Here is a 15,867-nt window from a genome sequence, read left to right as displayed (position 1 = left end):
TCCTGTAAACTTTCACAAATGTTTTCCTTATGATCAATCATTCACAAATAGTAGCGCTTTTCTGGCTGCAGAGATTAACAACTTCAAAGAAGTGAAAGAGCTTCCCTAGGACATAATACTTACTATAATATGAAGAGCACCAGTAGGAGCAAAAACCACTACAACATATACACCAGGCACTGACTGAGTATTTTCAATAGGAGATTCATAAGTTGAATGAGTAACACTGCCAGGTAGTATAAAAGCCAAGTGACAGCCTCATTCTTTTTAAATATAACAGACTCATAATGTTTGTTCTTAATTCATCAGTACTCTTATCCCAGGGCCAGGAGTTCCCTAAGGAGTTTTTTTTTAACACTTTAATTTTGATAAACTGCATGCTAAGTGCTCAGAAAGAGGGTAGGCATATATTTAGTCATCCACAGTATGAGTGGAAGAGGTAAGGAAGATGAGACAAAGATTTTAGATTTAATCAGATTAGATATAAATTGGCATCATTTAAACTACAGAAGATTGTTATTTATATTTTAAATATTGACTACAGAGCTGACATAATCCTTCAGTAGATGTACATTGAGAGTACACTGAGACAATCTCAAGCCCCTACACCACCAAAAATAAAACATAGTAGTTCTTAGTATTCCTTCTATCAGTTTCTAGGACTCAGTGTTTTCCAATGCTTTAGTTTTGACTTATTAAAATTTATGTTTTGGGGGCTGGGAAGGTGGCTCAGTGGTAGAGCGCTTGCCTTGCATGCAAGAGGCCCTGGGTTCCATTCCTCGGCACCACATAAGCAAAAAGAAAAAAGCCAGAAGTGGCGCTGTGGCTCAAGTGGAAGAGTGCTAGCCTTGAGCTGAAGAGCTGAGGGACAGCGCCCAAGCCCAGAGTTCAGGCCCCACAACCGGACCCAAAAAATAAAAAAATAAATAAATAAAATTTATGTTTTGAAGAAAAATATCCTCATTGAAGTCTTAGGATATGTTGGATAAAGGCAGTAGAAATGAGATAATGGTAACAAAATGCCTTTAAATAGTCAAAGAATCAGAAGTAAACCACGTGTATACAGAAAATTCTTCTAATATTCCAAATATTATATTTATTTTGAAATTTTCATCAATCAATAATCTTGCTGGCTTAAATTCAAAACAAGTATTTTCTCTTGGGATTTTCTTAATACAAGTTTATGTTTTAAAAGAGTAGATTAGGGGCTGGGAAGGTGGCTCAGTGGTAGAGCTCTTGCCTTGCATGCCTGAGGCCCTGGGTTCGATTCCTCAGCACCACATAAGCAAAAAGAAAAAAGCCGGAAGTGGTGCTGTGGCTCAAGTGGTAGAGCGCTAGCCTTGAGCTGAAGAGCTGAGGGACAACGTCCAGGCCCAGAGTTCAGGTCCCACGACTGTATCCAAAAAAAAAAAATAAAAGAGATTAGAATATTGATAAAATATTCATTTTTTATTTTTTAGGCAATACTGGGGCTTGAACTCAGGGCTCTGTACTTGTTAGGCAGGCACTCTACCATTTGATTCATACTTTCAAGCAACTTTTGCTTTAGGTAGTTTTCCAAATAGCCTCATGTTTTTGCTCAAGGCTAGCCTCAGACTATGATGATTCTCCAACCTGTATTTCCCACAAATCTGGGACAGCTATTATCAAGCATCACACTTATTTGTTGTTTGAAATGGGTCTTATTTTTGTGCAGGCTGGCCTTGAACTATAATCCTATTAATTTCCACCTCCCAAATAGATGGGATTACAGCTGTGAATGTGTGCAGTAGATAAACAGTTTTAGAAACTGTTGCAACATATATGTGATATTAAGTGAATGACAGTCATATACAATGCTGGACTTAATTAAAACTATATCACTGGAAGGAATTAAGTGTATAAATAAGATTTTAGAATATAAGCACACATATAATTCACAACCACTGGCTAAGTTTTGGGAGCTGAGAAAATTGGTCACTGGGTTAAAAGTTATACCTGAAAAGTAAATCAAGAATATTCTTACTATAGGGACAAGGCTCTAATTGGGTATCACAAGGACACTGGTACTTTTGAACCTCTAGCCCTATCTCCTAAACTATCATTACCAATTTCCTAGCCAGCATTCTCAAACTGACTCTCCAATTCAACAACCTTGACATCACCTGGGTACATGTTAGAAATAAGCAATTCTGAGGGAAGATACAGGAAATGTGCTTAGATGAGTTCATTGGCTGGTTTGATACATGCTAACTTTTTTCCTTCTAACATTTTTCTTTCTCCTACTCTAGCACTTGGTCAGAAGGGCAGAGCCAAGACAAGAAAGAATCAAGGGTGTATATGTATGACTCTTTTCACTGTCTCAAGCATTCTTACTCTAGCCCCGTGGCTAGCCCAGATATAGTCCAATACTATGAATGTTCTTAAAGCAATGCCACAGAATCACATAGAAGCTGTATCTTGACAAGATCTCCACAGAAATGTCAATTAATTGTGTTCTGTGGTAGGACACAGGACTGCTGTATTTTAAAGGAACCATAACACAGACCACTTGGTTCAATTAAGAACCAGTGGCCAAATGGGGAAAAGTGGGGAGGAGTGTCTTTTAGAAAAAGAGAACAGAGGGAAGCAAGAAACTTTTTGTTAATCTTTTCCCCCCTCACCTCAAACTTACAAAAATTAAAATTTCAGGGGCTGGGAAGGTGGCTCAGTGGTAGAGCACTTGCCTTGCATGCCTGAGGCCCTGGGTTTGATTTCTCAGCACCACATAAGCAAAAAGAAAAAAGCTGGAAGTGGCGCTGTGGCTCAAGTGGTAGAGTGCTAGACTTGAGCTGAAGAGCTGAGGGACAGCACCCAGGCCCAGAGTTCAGGCCCCACGACCAGACCCCCCCCCCCAAAAAAAAATTAAATTTCAAAAGTGCAATGTGTTTCACAGTAAAGAAAAATTCTTCCCTTTAGTGATCTCAGGGATGAGTTAGTCCTGGAAGAGAGCATGCAGTAATAGTGCAAAATAAAACAGAAGCTATAATCTTCCATCGCAAGAACTCAGAAGGGCAAAGAAAGAGTAAGCCCAGCCCAGGAAGATCCTAGGGCTTTCCCAAAGATGAACACCTAGTCCTTTCTTCCTCATTTCCTGACTCTGGTCTGTACTGCATTAGAGTTCTGCTCTCAAGCTTTCCTCGGTGTTCAAAGCTGAGAGAATCTCTGTTCCTATTGTACACAGTATGAGAAATGGAAGAGTACCTAATTCCTTCCACTGCAATATAGCCTGATGGCTAGACTCCCAAGAACCATTTGATGGATTACAACTCTAGGCCCTTATCAGCCTGACACAGTCTTTTGTTTTTGTAAAGGTGTGTAATTCTTGTGTCTGATTTACATACTAACCAGACCATAATCCCAGATCTGTTATATAAATATCTGTGAGTGGCAATTCAAAGTACATTTTCTTTTCTTCTTTTTTTGCCAGTCTTGGGTCTAGAACTCAGGGCCTAGGTACTATCCCTGAGCTTCTTTGTGCTCAAGGCTGGTGCTCTACTACTTGAGTCACAGTGCTACTTCTGGCTTTTTCTGAGTTGTTTATTGGAGAAAAGAGTTTCATGGACTTTCCTGCCCAGGCTGGCTTCCAACCTCAATCCTCAGATCTCAGCCACCTGAGTAAGCTAGAATTATAGGCGTGAACTACCAGCTCAAAGTACATTTCTAAGATTATGACAATATTGGTAGGAAAGTATTATCTTTGGAGTGTGAATCTTAACTCTCATAATAAAGAAGCTATAGGCTACTTAACCTAACAACTCTGTTTAATCTGTGAAATGTGGGTAACAATTGTACTTTATAAGTTGGTAGAGAAAAAATGTAAGAATATATTAAAAACACAAATAGGAGAATGGAATTATAGTGGGTATTGATATTAATTTTATAACATCTTTTCCCACCACCAAACCAATTTTTACTTTACATAAATTAGAATGTAGCTCAAATTTTTTAATATTGAGATTTTTCTAATAGGTAACAACTTTGTAAACTGGGTCTTATGTGAGTGGTCATTCAGTGAAATAGGTTTATTTTCAGCTCCACATTTAGGAATCTTAATTTCATTTTAACCATTACATGTTTACACATACTTTCACCACTAAGGTCAACGGACAGAATGGCCCTTGGGTACTGATAAGTTGTAGTTTTCTCCGTAAACATGCTTCGTGGAGCCAGAGAACTCCCAGAAGATCGAGTTAGTGGAGAAGAGCACCTTTCCAAAAATTCTAGGGAACTGTCTTCATAGTCTGAATAGTCTGTAACATAAGATACATAAAGACATATTAGTAAAGTCTCAAGTAATCAAGAGGAGTTGCTACAAAACTGAGGAAGTGACATTTCAAGATACACAAAGCAACCACACCAAAACCACACTCTCTCATCCATTACCAACTAGATTATGGATCTGATACAAAGGGCTTGGCCAGAACACTGGGGAAGTCAGTTATTCCACATAGTACACAAAGGTGACACAGGTGAGACTGCAGACTCTAACAGTAAACTCATATGCAGAAATGCAAACAGATTCTACCTTTTCTTCCAGTAAAATCATGATTTATGGTCTGTAGCAATATCTGCAAGATGGAATTAACCTCTATTTTCAATTTCCCATGAAGAAGTTCTTCTGATGTCTAGCACACTGATTATTATAGTGATAATTACAGCAAAAAAAACAAAAACACTCCACCACCTTGAAGGCAATGAACTAGTTCTGGGAAAAGATAACTGTCAAAGTTCTCAGATTAGGATAAGTCATACAGATATAAGAAGGCTGCAATGAGGGAAAAGAAAGCCAGCAGAGGGTGAGATTCTAGATATGTGGGAAGATTCCACAGCCCAAGAGTACACTGCACACTTGACAATCATGATTGCTAGAACACAGTGAGGTACGAGTATGACAGTTTTCACATTTTAATCTTCAAAGTTTTATCCTAATGTAGTATTTTTTTTAATTCACAGGTTATATAAGGGAGAGCAGAATGTCCAGTTATGTTTCTAATAGGCCTCTCAGTAGTAGGATGGTGTAGCAGAGGACACAGGTACATGGAGAGATGGAACACAAGCCAGAGGTATGGCAGTGGTCCAGGTAAGACATGCTGGTGGCTTACAATGTAATGGTGGTAATGGAGTGAAAGATATAGAAGATGCAAAAACGTTACAGACCTAATGTAGAAAGCAGAGATGGAGCTCCACATTTCTGCTTGAGGAACTAGGTAACACAAATAGGTTTCAGAGGGAGCTAGTCAGTAGATGGAGATAAGGAAAACAGAGTAGTTTAGAAGAGAGATTTCTTTCTAAGGTTGGGAGAATGTAAGCTCACACATGTAATACTAGCTACTCAGGAGGCTAAGTTCTGATGATCAAGGCCTAGGCAGGAAACTGCCAGAAAACTGGAAGTGGTGCTGTGTCTCAAAGTGGTAGAGCACTAGTCTTGAGCAGAAGAGCTCAGGGACAGAGTCCAGGCCCTGAGTTCAAGCCCCATGACTGACAAAAAATAAAAAGGGTTGGTGAATGTAATGATACAAGGGTTGGATAGTGAGAAATGCCAGGATTTTAAGAAAAAAGGCATACTTTCCCTTCATTTTAGTAGAGTCTTACATTCAGGTAAGAATGTAGCTATGGATAGACAGGGATAAGTAAGGGGAAACAAAGGAGGAGGCAACAATGCTTGATAAGAAATGTACTCATTACCTTGCTCGTGTAATTGTAACCTCTCTGTACGGTATTTTCACAAAAACTTATTAATAAAGAAAATCTTAAGTTTCCCCCTTGTATGTCTATTTTCTTAATTGAGTGTGAGGCAAATGCTGGCACTGAGGCAGATTTAAGAACAAGAAAGAGGAAAGAACAGGAAAAAGTGAAGGAAAAAGCAGGGACACATCTTTATAGGAGAGAAGTGGTAATAAAACTGTTCAGTACAAGCTATCCATTTGAGGCTTGTGGTTGTTGTAGGCAGCATTCATCCTCTGACCCTTACCCCACCTGACCCTAGAACTTGTCAACACTTCAAGTTACATGGAGAAGGGAAAGTAAGGTTACAGAAGAAATGAAAATAAGTAGCTAGCTTTAAAATAAAAATATTATAGAGGTTACTTGAATAGACTTGATATAATCTCAAAGTTCTTGAAAAAAGAAAAAGTGTTAATGTCAGAAGTAATATGGGGAAAACTTGACTGGTTAACACTAGCTTTGAAGATGGGAGGGGATAAGAGCCAAGAAATGGGACGGCATCTAGAAACTGGACAAGGCAGGTACACAAACTTTCCACTAGAACCTCCAGAAAGGAACATGGTCTAAAGATATCTTGATTTTAGCTCAATGAGATCTACTTGGGCATTCTGACCTCTAGAAGTTAAAGAAAACAAATCCACTAATAATAGAAACATGTGAAAGCAACTATAGGAAATATACACAAGTGACCATCATAAATATTAGAATAGAGACAGGTACTATTGGCTCATACCTATAATCCTAACTACTCAGGAGGCTGAGACCCAGAAGATCATGATCAAAGCCAGCCTGAGCAGGGAAGTCTGTGACATTCTCTCCAAGTAACTAGCAAAGATGTCAGACTAGAGGTACGGATCAAGTGGTAAAGCCCCAATCATGACCAAGAAAGCTCATTAAGATTACAATGCCCTGAGTTCAGAGCATTGACTTGAGTTCAGTTCTAGTACTAGCAATATATAAACAAATGTACACATGCCAAATTGGAGGCTCTCTGAAGGCTCTCAAAACCACCTCAATAAGGAAGGTTTGGCTGCAAGTACTATTAGGAAATGAAATAGCTAAAGCAACTACTCAAGGACACTCAGCTCTTACTAAGCAAAGCCAACAGTCAAACCTAGACTACTTGACAGCTTGACTCCAGTATAAACAGGGATTTCAACATTTAATGTGTGCATTATCAGGAAAGCTCTTCAAAGCCCAGGTACTTATGCCTCACTCTCCAGTGGGAGTACTGAAGACAACCAAGCTGTCTCTGTGAGGCATTATACTACTCTGCCTCCAGTGGATTCACAGCTATCACAATTTGCTACCACCATGTTATCTAGACAAGGGCATAGTAGGGACATATGTTATATATTAAGTAGTATGTCTGGTACTTCCCAATGATCACATTACTTAATCCTAATGAATGATACAGCAGAAAGTATCATTACCATATTAGAGATGATAACTAAGATGTAGAAAATTTATATAAACTGCTAAAGGTCACCCAACATAAATGTTAGATTCAGAATCTAACCTTCAAAGCTACCCATTTTATCCATGAAATCTATCTTGCTCTCTGAAGAAAAGGAACAGAAAGTTCTAATTGTAAAAACAATAAAAAGAAATCACAATTTTGTTCAGATTCTAAAGCAACACTGTGAGTTTGAATCTGCTTTTCACTACTTGGTAGCTTTTTGAGTAGGCAAGTTTCTTTCTCTCTGTCTGCCATAGGTAAGTGTAATATATACTCATCAGGTCATAGTGTAAAGGCTAAGCATGAAGACTCTGAACACTGATTCACATGTATAAACTCCTCAGACAGTGTTTGGTGTATAGCAAGTACTAACACTAGGGGCTGGGAAGGTGGCTCAGTGGTAGAGCGCTTGCCTTGCATGCATGAGGCCCTGGGTTCGATTCCTCAGCACCACATAAGCAGAAAAAAAAAATGCTGGAAGAGGCACTGTGACTCAAGTGGTAGAGCGCTAGCCTTGAGGTGAAGGGCTGAGGGGCAGTGCCCAGGCCCAGAGTTCAGGCTCCACAACCAGAACGCCCCCCCCAAAAAAAGTACTAGCACCAGATGCAAAACAATAAAGAGGTAAATAAAATGGAACAATAAAAGACCCCGAATAACAAAAATGATCCTTAACAAAAAGAACAGTGCTGGAGGAATATCAATACCAAATTTCAAACTCTACTACAAAGTCATAGTAATCAAAACAGCTTGGTACTGGCACAAGAACAGACCTGAGAACCAATGGAATAGAACAGAAGACCAAGAAATGAACTCATAGACCTATAGTCACTTAGTCTTCAATAAGGGAGCTAAAAAAATAGAATGGAAGAAATACAGCCTCTTCAGTAAATGGTGCTAGCAAAATTGGTTATTCTCCTGTAGAAAACTAAAGCTAGATCTTTATATATCACCCTGCACCAGAATCAACTCCAAATGGATCAAAGACCTTGGAGTCACCCTGAAAGTATTACAGGAAGGAATAGGAGAAACCCTAGGGCTCCTTGGCACAAGCTGAAATTTTCTTAATAGAGACCCAGGAACCCAACAAATCAAAGAAAGGTTGGACAAATGGGATTGCATGAAGTTACAGAGCTTCTGCATGGCAAAGGACATAGCTAGCAAGATTAATAGAAAGCCCACGGATTGAGAGAAGATCTTTACTAGCCATACAATGGACAAGGATCTCATATCTAAAATATACTTGGAACTCAAAAAATTAAATCCCCCAACAACAAATACTCAAAGAAACAACTGCCCTATAAATAAGTGGGCTAAAGATTAAAGAAACTTCTCTGAAGAGGAAATAAGAATGGCCCATAGACACATGAAGAAATGCTCAACCTCTCTAGCCATAAAAGAAATTCAAATCAAAACAACATTGAGATTCCACTTCACCCCAGTTAGAATGGCTATAATCAAGAACTCTAATTAAACAACAGATGCTGGAGGGGATGTGGCCAGAAGAGAACCCTACTGCATTGTTGGTTGGAGTATAAACTTGTAAAAGAGAATTTTAAAAATATCTTCCTGCTCTTATTTGTAGACAATAATAATATGAATTTTTAATATTAAGATGATTTGTTCTAGCAATACTTCCAGTTTGAACTCACATATTTATACCTTCCTAGGATAGAGCAATGTCACTGAGCTAGGCTGTTAGTCTTGATTTTTGCTGGTTATTTTATGACATAGTTTCCCCTCTCATTCAGGTATATATGAACATAGACCATGATCTCCTTGTTTTAGACTTCCCATCATCACAGAATCATATGCACACACCACCGTGTCAGCTTCCCTTCCATGGACATAGAATATGAATTCTTCTGAGACTAGCCTGGGACCATGATCCTCCCAATCTCAGCTTCCATGTAGCTAGGGATGATAGCCATGCACCCAGCTTTGGGTTGAGAAGAGGCCTCAAACCATGATCTTCCTATTTTTAGGCCTCCTCTCCCTCAAATAACTAGGTCTATAGGCATGGATCACCAGCACTTGGCTCAGACTTGAAACCCTGTATTTCTCACTCAAATATCAGTCTTTTAATCATCTTAGGGAAAATCTCTTTCAAGATAAATGTAAACAGCATACAAAGCTCACAATAAATTCTCTCTACTGTATTAACTCATTGCAAACATACTGACAATGGCCAAGCTCAACTTGCTGTTTAGATAAATATTTTGTATATTCAGTATTTACAAGGGTTCCATGGACTAAGTTAGGGTTTTTAGTTGCAGGCCTAATTTTAAATATAAATGAAAGTAGAGGATTCTTTTCTATTTCATTAGAAAGATACATAGATGGATGGACGGATGAATAAATGGATAGAGGATAGATGATAGATGTATGTATGTATGGATGGATGGAATTTAAACTGCTGCTTTTGAAATGGCTCTCTGAAATAGAGGGAGGGGTGATTACAAGTCTGAAGTAACAAGTCTGCTTTGTAAGTATGTCTCAGCTCATTCCCAATACTTAAGAGCTGCTACTTGCTACGTTCTCACAAGCTCTATCTCTATCTCACATTGTCATCAAGAATGGTCTCCTCATTTGGGGGCTCTGTTTACCCACTTTTTCAGGTAGTTCAGCACAGATGCAGCATAAGATGCATAAAAAGCTGCCTCCTTCATCAAGTACCTAGCACTGAGTTAGACACAGTGCATATAGGAAGCTTTAGCTGTAGTCTGAAAGTTATGCCATATACACACAGAGGTTGTTCACTTCTTTTCTTTTTCTTTTTCTTTTTTTTTTCCAGTCGTGGGCTTGAACTCTGGGCCTGGGTGTGCCCCTCAGCTCTTCAGCTCAAAGTTAGCACTCTACCACTTGAGCCACAGTGCCACTTCCAGTTTTTTGGTGGTTTACTGGAGATTAGAGTCTGCCAGTCCTGTCCTGGCTGGCTTTAAACCGTGATCCTCAGCCTCCTGAGTAGCTAGGATTACAGGCATGAGCCACCGGCACCCAGATGTTCAGTTTTTAAATCATGTGATTAATGGCTTTTGCTTACAAGGTCCCCTACTTTTGTGAGCTGACATTATTTCTAGTTGAGATTTTCCAGCATTGCACATGAAGGGGTCAAGGCTAGGGTGTGGTAGCAGGGAAAGAGGGAAGGAGCAAAGTGGGCACTAAAGTGCAAGAATATCCAAAACTCCTTAAAAAGTAATTCAAGATTTCAACATACAGATCCTCTACCTGCAAATTTAATCTGGCAGTTGTAGAGTTAAGACAATTCAGGAATGCCATATCCCATGGAAAAATTATATATGTTTTAGATTACAGAGGCTTGAAATCTGAAAAATTTCCCAATTATGACTACTCATATTGATGTTGCCTGATTGTGTTTACATTTCTTATACTGGCTTTATTAAATGAATATGGAAAAAGAGCTGTGACATTAATATTGATACCACAAAACTAAGATACTGATGGTGCAGTGAGAGAAAGTGACATTTTTGAGCCCTCTTTGCCACTTTCCAGTTTGAATTGATAACATGTCTGTGTCTTGCTCTTTGAGGACAGGCTACTGAATTCTTATTCTTACCTTGTTTTCTCCTATGCTTTTCCAATAGGCAAATGAACCTCTAAAAAGCTATACTCTTAGTAATGCAACTTTTTGATCCTTACATAAATGGAATTATTCCCCAGTGACATGCTATTTAGCTTAACATTCTGTCCCTGAGGTTATCTATAATTCATTGGTGTTTTTGGTTTTATTTTTTTTGCTGGTCCTGGGACTTGAACTCTGCGCCTGAACTTGGTCCCTGAGCTTCTTTTGCTCAAGGCTAGCACTCTACCACTTGAGCCATAGTGCCACTTCCAGCTTTTACTGAGTAGTTTATTAGAGATCTCGTGAACTTTCTTGCCCAGGCTGGCTTTGAACCGAAATCTTAAAATATCAGCCTTTTGAGTAGTTTAGGATTACAGGCATGAGCCACTAGTGCCTGGCTTAATTGTTTTACTCTGTGATCCAGACCCTACTAAAGGGACACATACTTCTCCCAGAGACCTAGGCTGATTCCCAAGCTTCTATGAACACTAGAGGATTTGCTTTGAGTGAGCTTCCACAGAAGATTTTAGGTTGTATGATTCACGACTTTGCTTTTCTTGCTTTACTGATTTTGATGCAGTCTCACTATGTACCCTGGGCTGACCTCAAATTTGTGATCCTCCTGTGCCAGCCATGAATGCTCAGAGTACAAGTGTATGACCAGCTATATTTCATGTTTTCTTTGTGATTTGTAAGAGTTTGCTATTCTAAATATTAATCTTTTATCCAGTATATGGTTTCATTGTAATTACTTCTTGTGGTTTGTAAGTTGCTTTTTCACTCTTTTTCTGATGTTTTTTCTTTTTTCTCAAAATGCCCTTTTGTTAATCTCCCTTTCAAAACAGATAACATTTTATGACAGTATTATTCATGGCTAGTGTTGACTACAGCAATGTGAATGAAAGATAATGAATGTTCTTGTGTATGTATTCCTCCAAAGACCCAGGAATCACAGAAATGCTTTTTCTTACTTAGGATATCCACTGAAGTATCTCCAGATATTTGAAACCTCCCCTCAGAAGCAAGAACCTCATGTTTTGGAATGGACATGCTTTAGGCCCAATAGGGAATAGAAAAATTAAATCTTTAAGTCAGCCTTCTTTTGCTGAATCGTAAACCATAGCTGCTCTTCCACCAGTGGTTCTCAACTAGAGACAGCACTACTCCATCCTCCCCTGCTTCCTTGCCTCTGTGCAAACAAGAGTTATTTGGAAAGCTGTGCAGACATTCGAAGCTACTTATAACACTTTTGGTGAATCTAACTTCTTAACTCTCATCTAGCTCTACATTCAACCTTTCCTAGGACTGGTTTTTTTTTTGTTTGTTTGTTTAGAGATCCTTTCCTGCCCGGACAGAGATCATAGATATTTTTTTCTGTTGCTATCTTTGAAAGCTTTATAATTTTTTCACAGATTGTCTTTAATAAACTTAAAAATAATTTTGTGTATGGTATAAAATAGAGATTCAATTTTCATTTTTTCCCATATAGATAACAAATTTTTCTATTTTATTTTGTTCTTGATCAATATGTTTATTCCCCTAAATACCTGATTGCCTTAAAAATGACAGCAGAATAGTAACAGTATTACTGCTGGCATTTTACTATTCCATTTTCAGTTTTAGAATAAGCACTATATCTACAGATCTACTTAGCAGGAACTAACATCTTTTTTAACACTGAATTTATTAACCCATGAAAATGACTATCTCTCAGTCATGTAGGCCTTCTTCAAAGTTTGTTAATCAGGTTTATAATCAGTTTTTCATAAAAAATACTAAGGATATTCATAGTTGAAAAATACCTAAAAGGTAGCCAATTACACAACAAAAAGATTAATAGATCATTGAATTAAGGAGGTCAGGTCTGGCTGGCGCCATATTGGCCACATGGTGGATTACAGGTCTGGCATCTTGTCATGGGGGGGGGGGGGGCGGGGGAGGGGGGAGAGGAAATCCCCCCTCCCCATCACCTGCCTCCCAGGTAATGATATGCCTGGATCTCTGGAGGCAGGGACAGGCATTTGGCTGATAGGTTACTGAATCTGTCAGTCCAGTGCCTGGCACTGGGAATTTCCTGAGGATCTGCCCCCGGCACCGACCTATTTAGTCCCAGACCAGCCTAGCCACGGGACTCCATGCCATGTGTGTCTCTGTGATCGCGTCCTGTGTCCTGTCTCCTGGCTCATCTCCAGTCATCATGGCATCCCAGTTCAGCTCTCCATTGGAGCTGAATTGGCTTGTTGGTATTGTTTTTGTTCTTTCTTTCTTGTGCAGCATGTTTCTTAGCTGTGTTATGTGTATTTGCATGCTGCAGGTCTTTGTAACAACTGGTGGCCTGCAGCCTGTTAACTGTATAATAAAGACTCCAATATTCTCTATTTTAAAATGTGGCTTCTGGGATGATTTACCTTACAACATCATATGTCTGTGTAAAGTCAATAAAAAATAAGTATACATGAATGCATTGAATGCTTTTCTATACTTGCAGAGACAGCAATGTTTGTTCTCCTTTATCTTATATTGTGGTGAATTTTCATGATATAATTTCTAGTGTAAAAAATGTTGTAATCGAAACAGAGGGTTGGTTATGTCCTTTATATATGGTACTAAATGTAATTGCTTAGGTTAATAATATCAGTTTGCTTTGTTGCTTTGTATGTCCCTCCCCCACAGTATAACCCTTGCTTTCACTGTATTTGATGTCGGTATAATTTGTGGAGGGGAAGGGGAAAAACAAGTCGTTTAAATAAGGATACAGGTGGACCCGTTGCAACAATGAGAAGTACAAGTTGTCATGTTGAAAACGAACTTTACAACTTTGGTGGGGGGGGGAGGATTGGGTGAGGGGGCGGGGGGAGGCTGGGAAGGGATGGGAAGGGGAAACAAAGGAGGAGGCTACAATACTTGATAAGAAATGTACTCATTATCTTGCCCATGTAATTGTAACCACTCTGCACAGTATTCTCACAATAAAAAAAATAATATCAGTTTGTGGGTTTTGCATGCTGTCATAAATGATAACTGATAGTTACCTTTCCCCATTGTATTACTGCTGATTTTTAGTGCAGTTATTTAGTTGAAAAGACATTTGGAATTACAGTAGTTTTCTAGAGGTACCACAAGGAAGTACCAAATTTGGTAGCTAAAAACAATAAAAGTTCATTCTGTCGAGTTTAAGGTAAGATGTCCAAAATCAAAATACAGATTGACAGAGCCTGGCCCCCTTTGAAGGCTCCAGGAGCAAAGCCTTTATTCACCTCTTACAGCTTCTGTGGCTACAGGTCCTTGGCTGAGGGTTGTATTACTCCAACTTCAGCTGTGCTATATGATTTTCTCCCCTATGGATCACAAACCCTTAACTCTTGACATCTCATTCTGAGATAATTTAATCAAATCAGCAAAGATCTAGAGTAATGTCAAGTTCTTAAGTACAAAGGGTTAATTACAGGGAGATATACTTGGTGAGGAAAGTATTCATCACATTGTTTATTACAGGGAGATATACGTGGTGAGGAAAGTATTCACCACATTGTTTATGTGTTTCCTCTTTTAAAAATTGTGAGGTTATTTTTTTTTACTTCATTATTGCATGATTTTTTATTGTGAAAATATCGTATAAGAAGGGTTACAATTACATGAGCAAGGTAATGAGTACAGTTCTTTTTTTTTTTTTTTTTTTTTTTGGGGTCCGGTCGTGGGGCCTGAACTCTGGGCCTGGGCGCTGTCCCTCAGCTCTTCAGCTCAAGGCTAGCGCTCTACCACTTGAGCCACAGCGCCACTTCCGGCTTTTTTCTTTTTGCTTATGTGGTGCTGAGGAATCGAACCCAGGGCCTCAGGCATGCAAGGCAAGCGCTCTACCACTGAGCCACCTTCCCAGCCCAATGAGTACAGTTCTTATCAAGCATTGTTGCCTCCTCCTTTGTTTCCCCTTATGTGAGGTTATTTTTGAAGCAAAGTCTCACTATGTTTCCCAGGCTGGTCCTTAGCTTCTGAATTTAAGCAGTCCCCTCACATAAGCTTCTCAGAGGCTAGATCTTCAAATGCACAGCATAAAATAATTGGAACAATCAATTCCTTTAATAATTAGAAGAACTTAAAGGAAAACTGTTCAAGCCTGGGTTTTTTCTTTGCAGGAAGATTTTTAAATACAAATTATATTTGTTTTGAGGCTAGCACTCTACCACTTTTGAGCCACAGTGCCACTTCCAGTTTTCTGGTGGTTAATTCAAGTCTCACAGACTTTCCTGCCCATGCTGGCTTTGAAATAAGATCCTCTGATTGCAGCCTCCAGATTAGCTAGGATTACAGGCATTAGCCACTGGTGCCTGGACTTCTTCCTTTTGTTGTTATTGTTGTTGTTGTTTGGTACCAGTCCTGGGGCTTGAGCTCAGGAGCATGGGAGCTGTCTCGGGGCTTCTGTTGCTCAAGGTTAATGTTCTACCACTTGAGCCACAGCTCAACTTCCTATTTTTTGATACTTAATTGGAGATAAGTCTCAGACGTTCCTTCCTCAGGAAGTGATCCTCAGATCTAAGCCTCCTGAGTAGCTTGGATGACTGGTATAAGACACTAGTGCTGGGATTTCTTTATTCTTATTATCTTCTTGTACATGGTGTCTTTTTTTTCCCTTTAGCAGTCTTCCCAGAAGTCTGTTGATATTTTTTTTCCAATTAACAAAATTCAGCATTTTAAAATTCTTCTTAGCAATTTCTTAGCTCATATGCTTTTTACTTATTTGTACATTTTTGGATTTTTTTCTATGAAGCAGTCATAGGCAATTTATCCTTACATAATGTAAGTATTATATATCCTTACATAAGTATGTATATCATTTTGCCCCTATAGGTGTCATTTAAATAGGTAGAATGGTGACATACACCTGTAATCCCAGAATTCTGGAACCTGAGGCAAAAGGATTACAAGTTCAAGACCAGCCTGGGCTATATAGGGAGAATGTCTCCCTCCATTACTCCCTCAAACTATCATTCCAAGTACTCTCACAAGTATTGACATATATTTCCATTATCTTTCATGTTCTTAACAACTTTTTAACTTGCTCTTTGTGCCTGGCTCTTGACCTATA

General features: G+C 39.0%; 1 protein-coding gene across 4 annotated transcripts in view; it reads right to left on the bottom strand.

Moving 5' to 3' along the window:
* The window catches only part of Phf20l1 (PHD finger protein 20 like 1), a 99,792-nt gene that overhangs the window by 12,753 nt on the left and 71,172 nt on the right, over positions 1-15,867 (bottom strand). For all 4 annotated transcript variants that reach the window (XM_042699998.1, XM_042699997.1, XM_042699995.1 and 1 more), the window contains one exon: positions 4,107-4,271. In XM_042699998.1, the coding sequence (XP_042555932.1) occupies positions 4,107-4,271 (165 nt within the window). The remainder of the gene's footprint in view (positions 1-4,106; positions 4,272-15,867) is intronic.

Source organism: Dipodomys spectabilis, unplaced genomic scaffold (genome assembly GCF_019054845.1).
Source record: "Dipodomys spectabilis isolate Male_0828 unplaced genomic scaffold, ASM1905484v1 ptg000264l, whole genome shotgun sequence".
Taxonomy (NCBI): domain Eukaryota; kingdom Metazoa; phylum Chordata; class Mammalia; order Rodentia; family Heteromyidae; genus Dipodomys; species Dipodomys spectabilis.
This window is presented reverse-complemented; position numbering and strand designations above follow the sequence as displayed.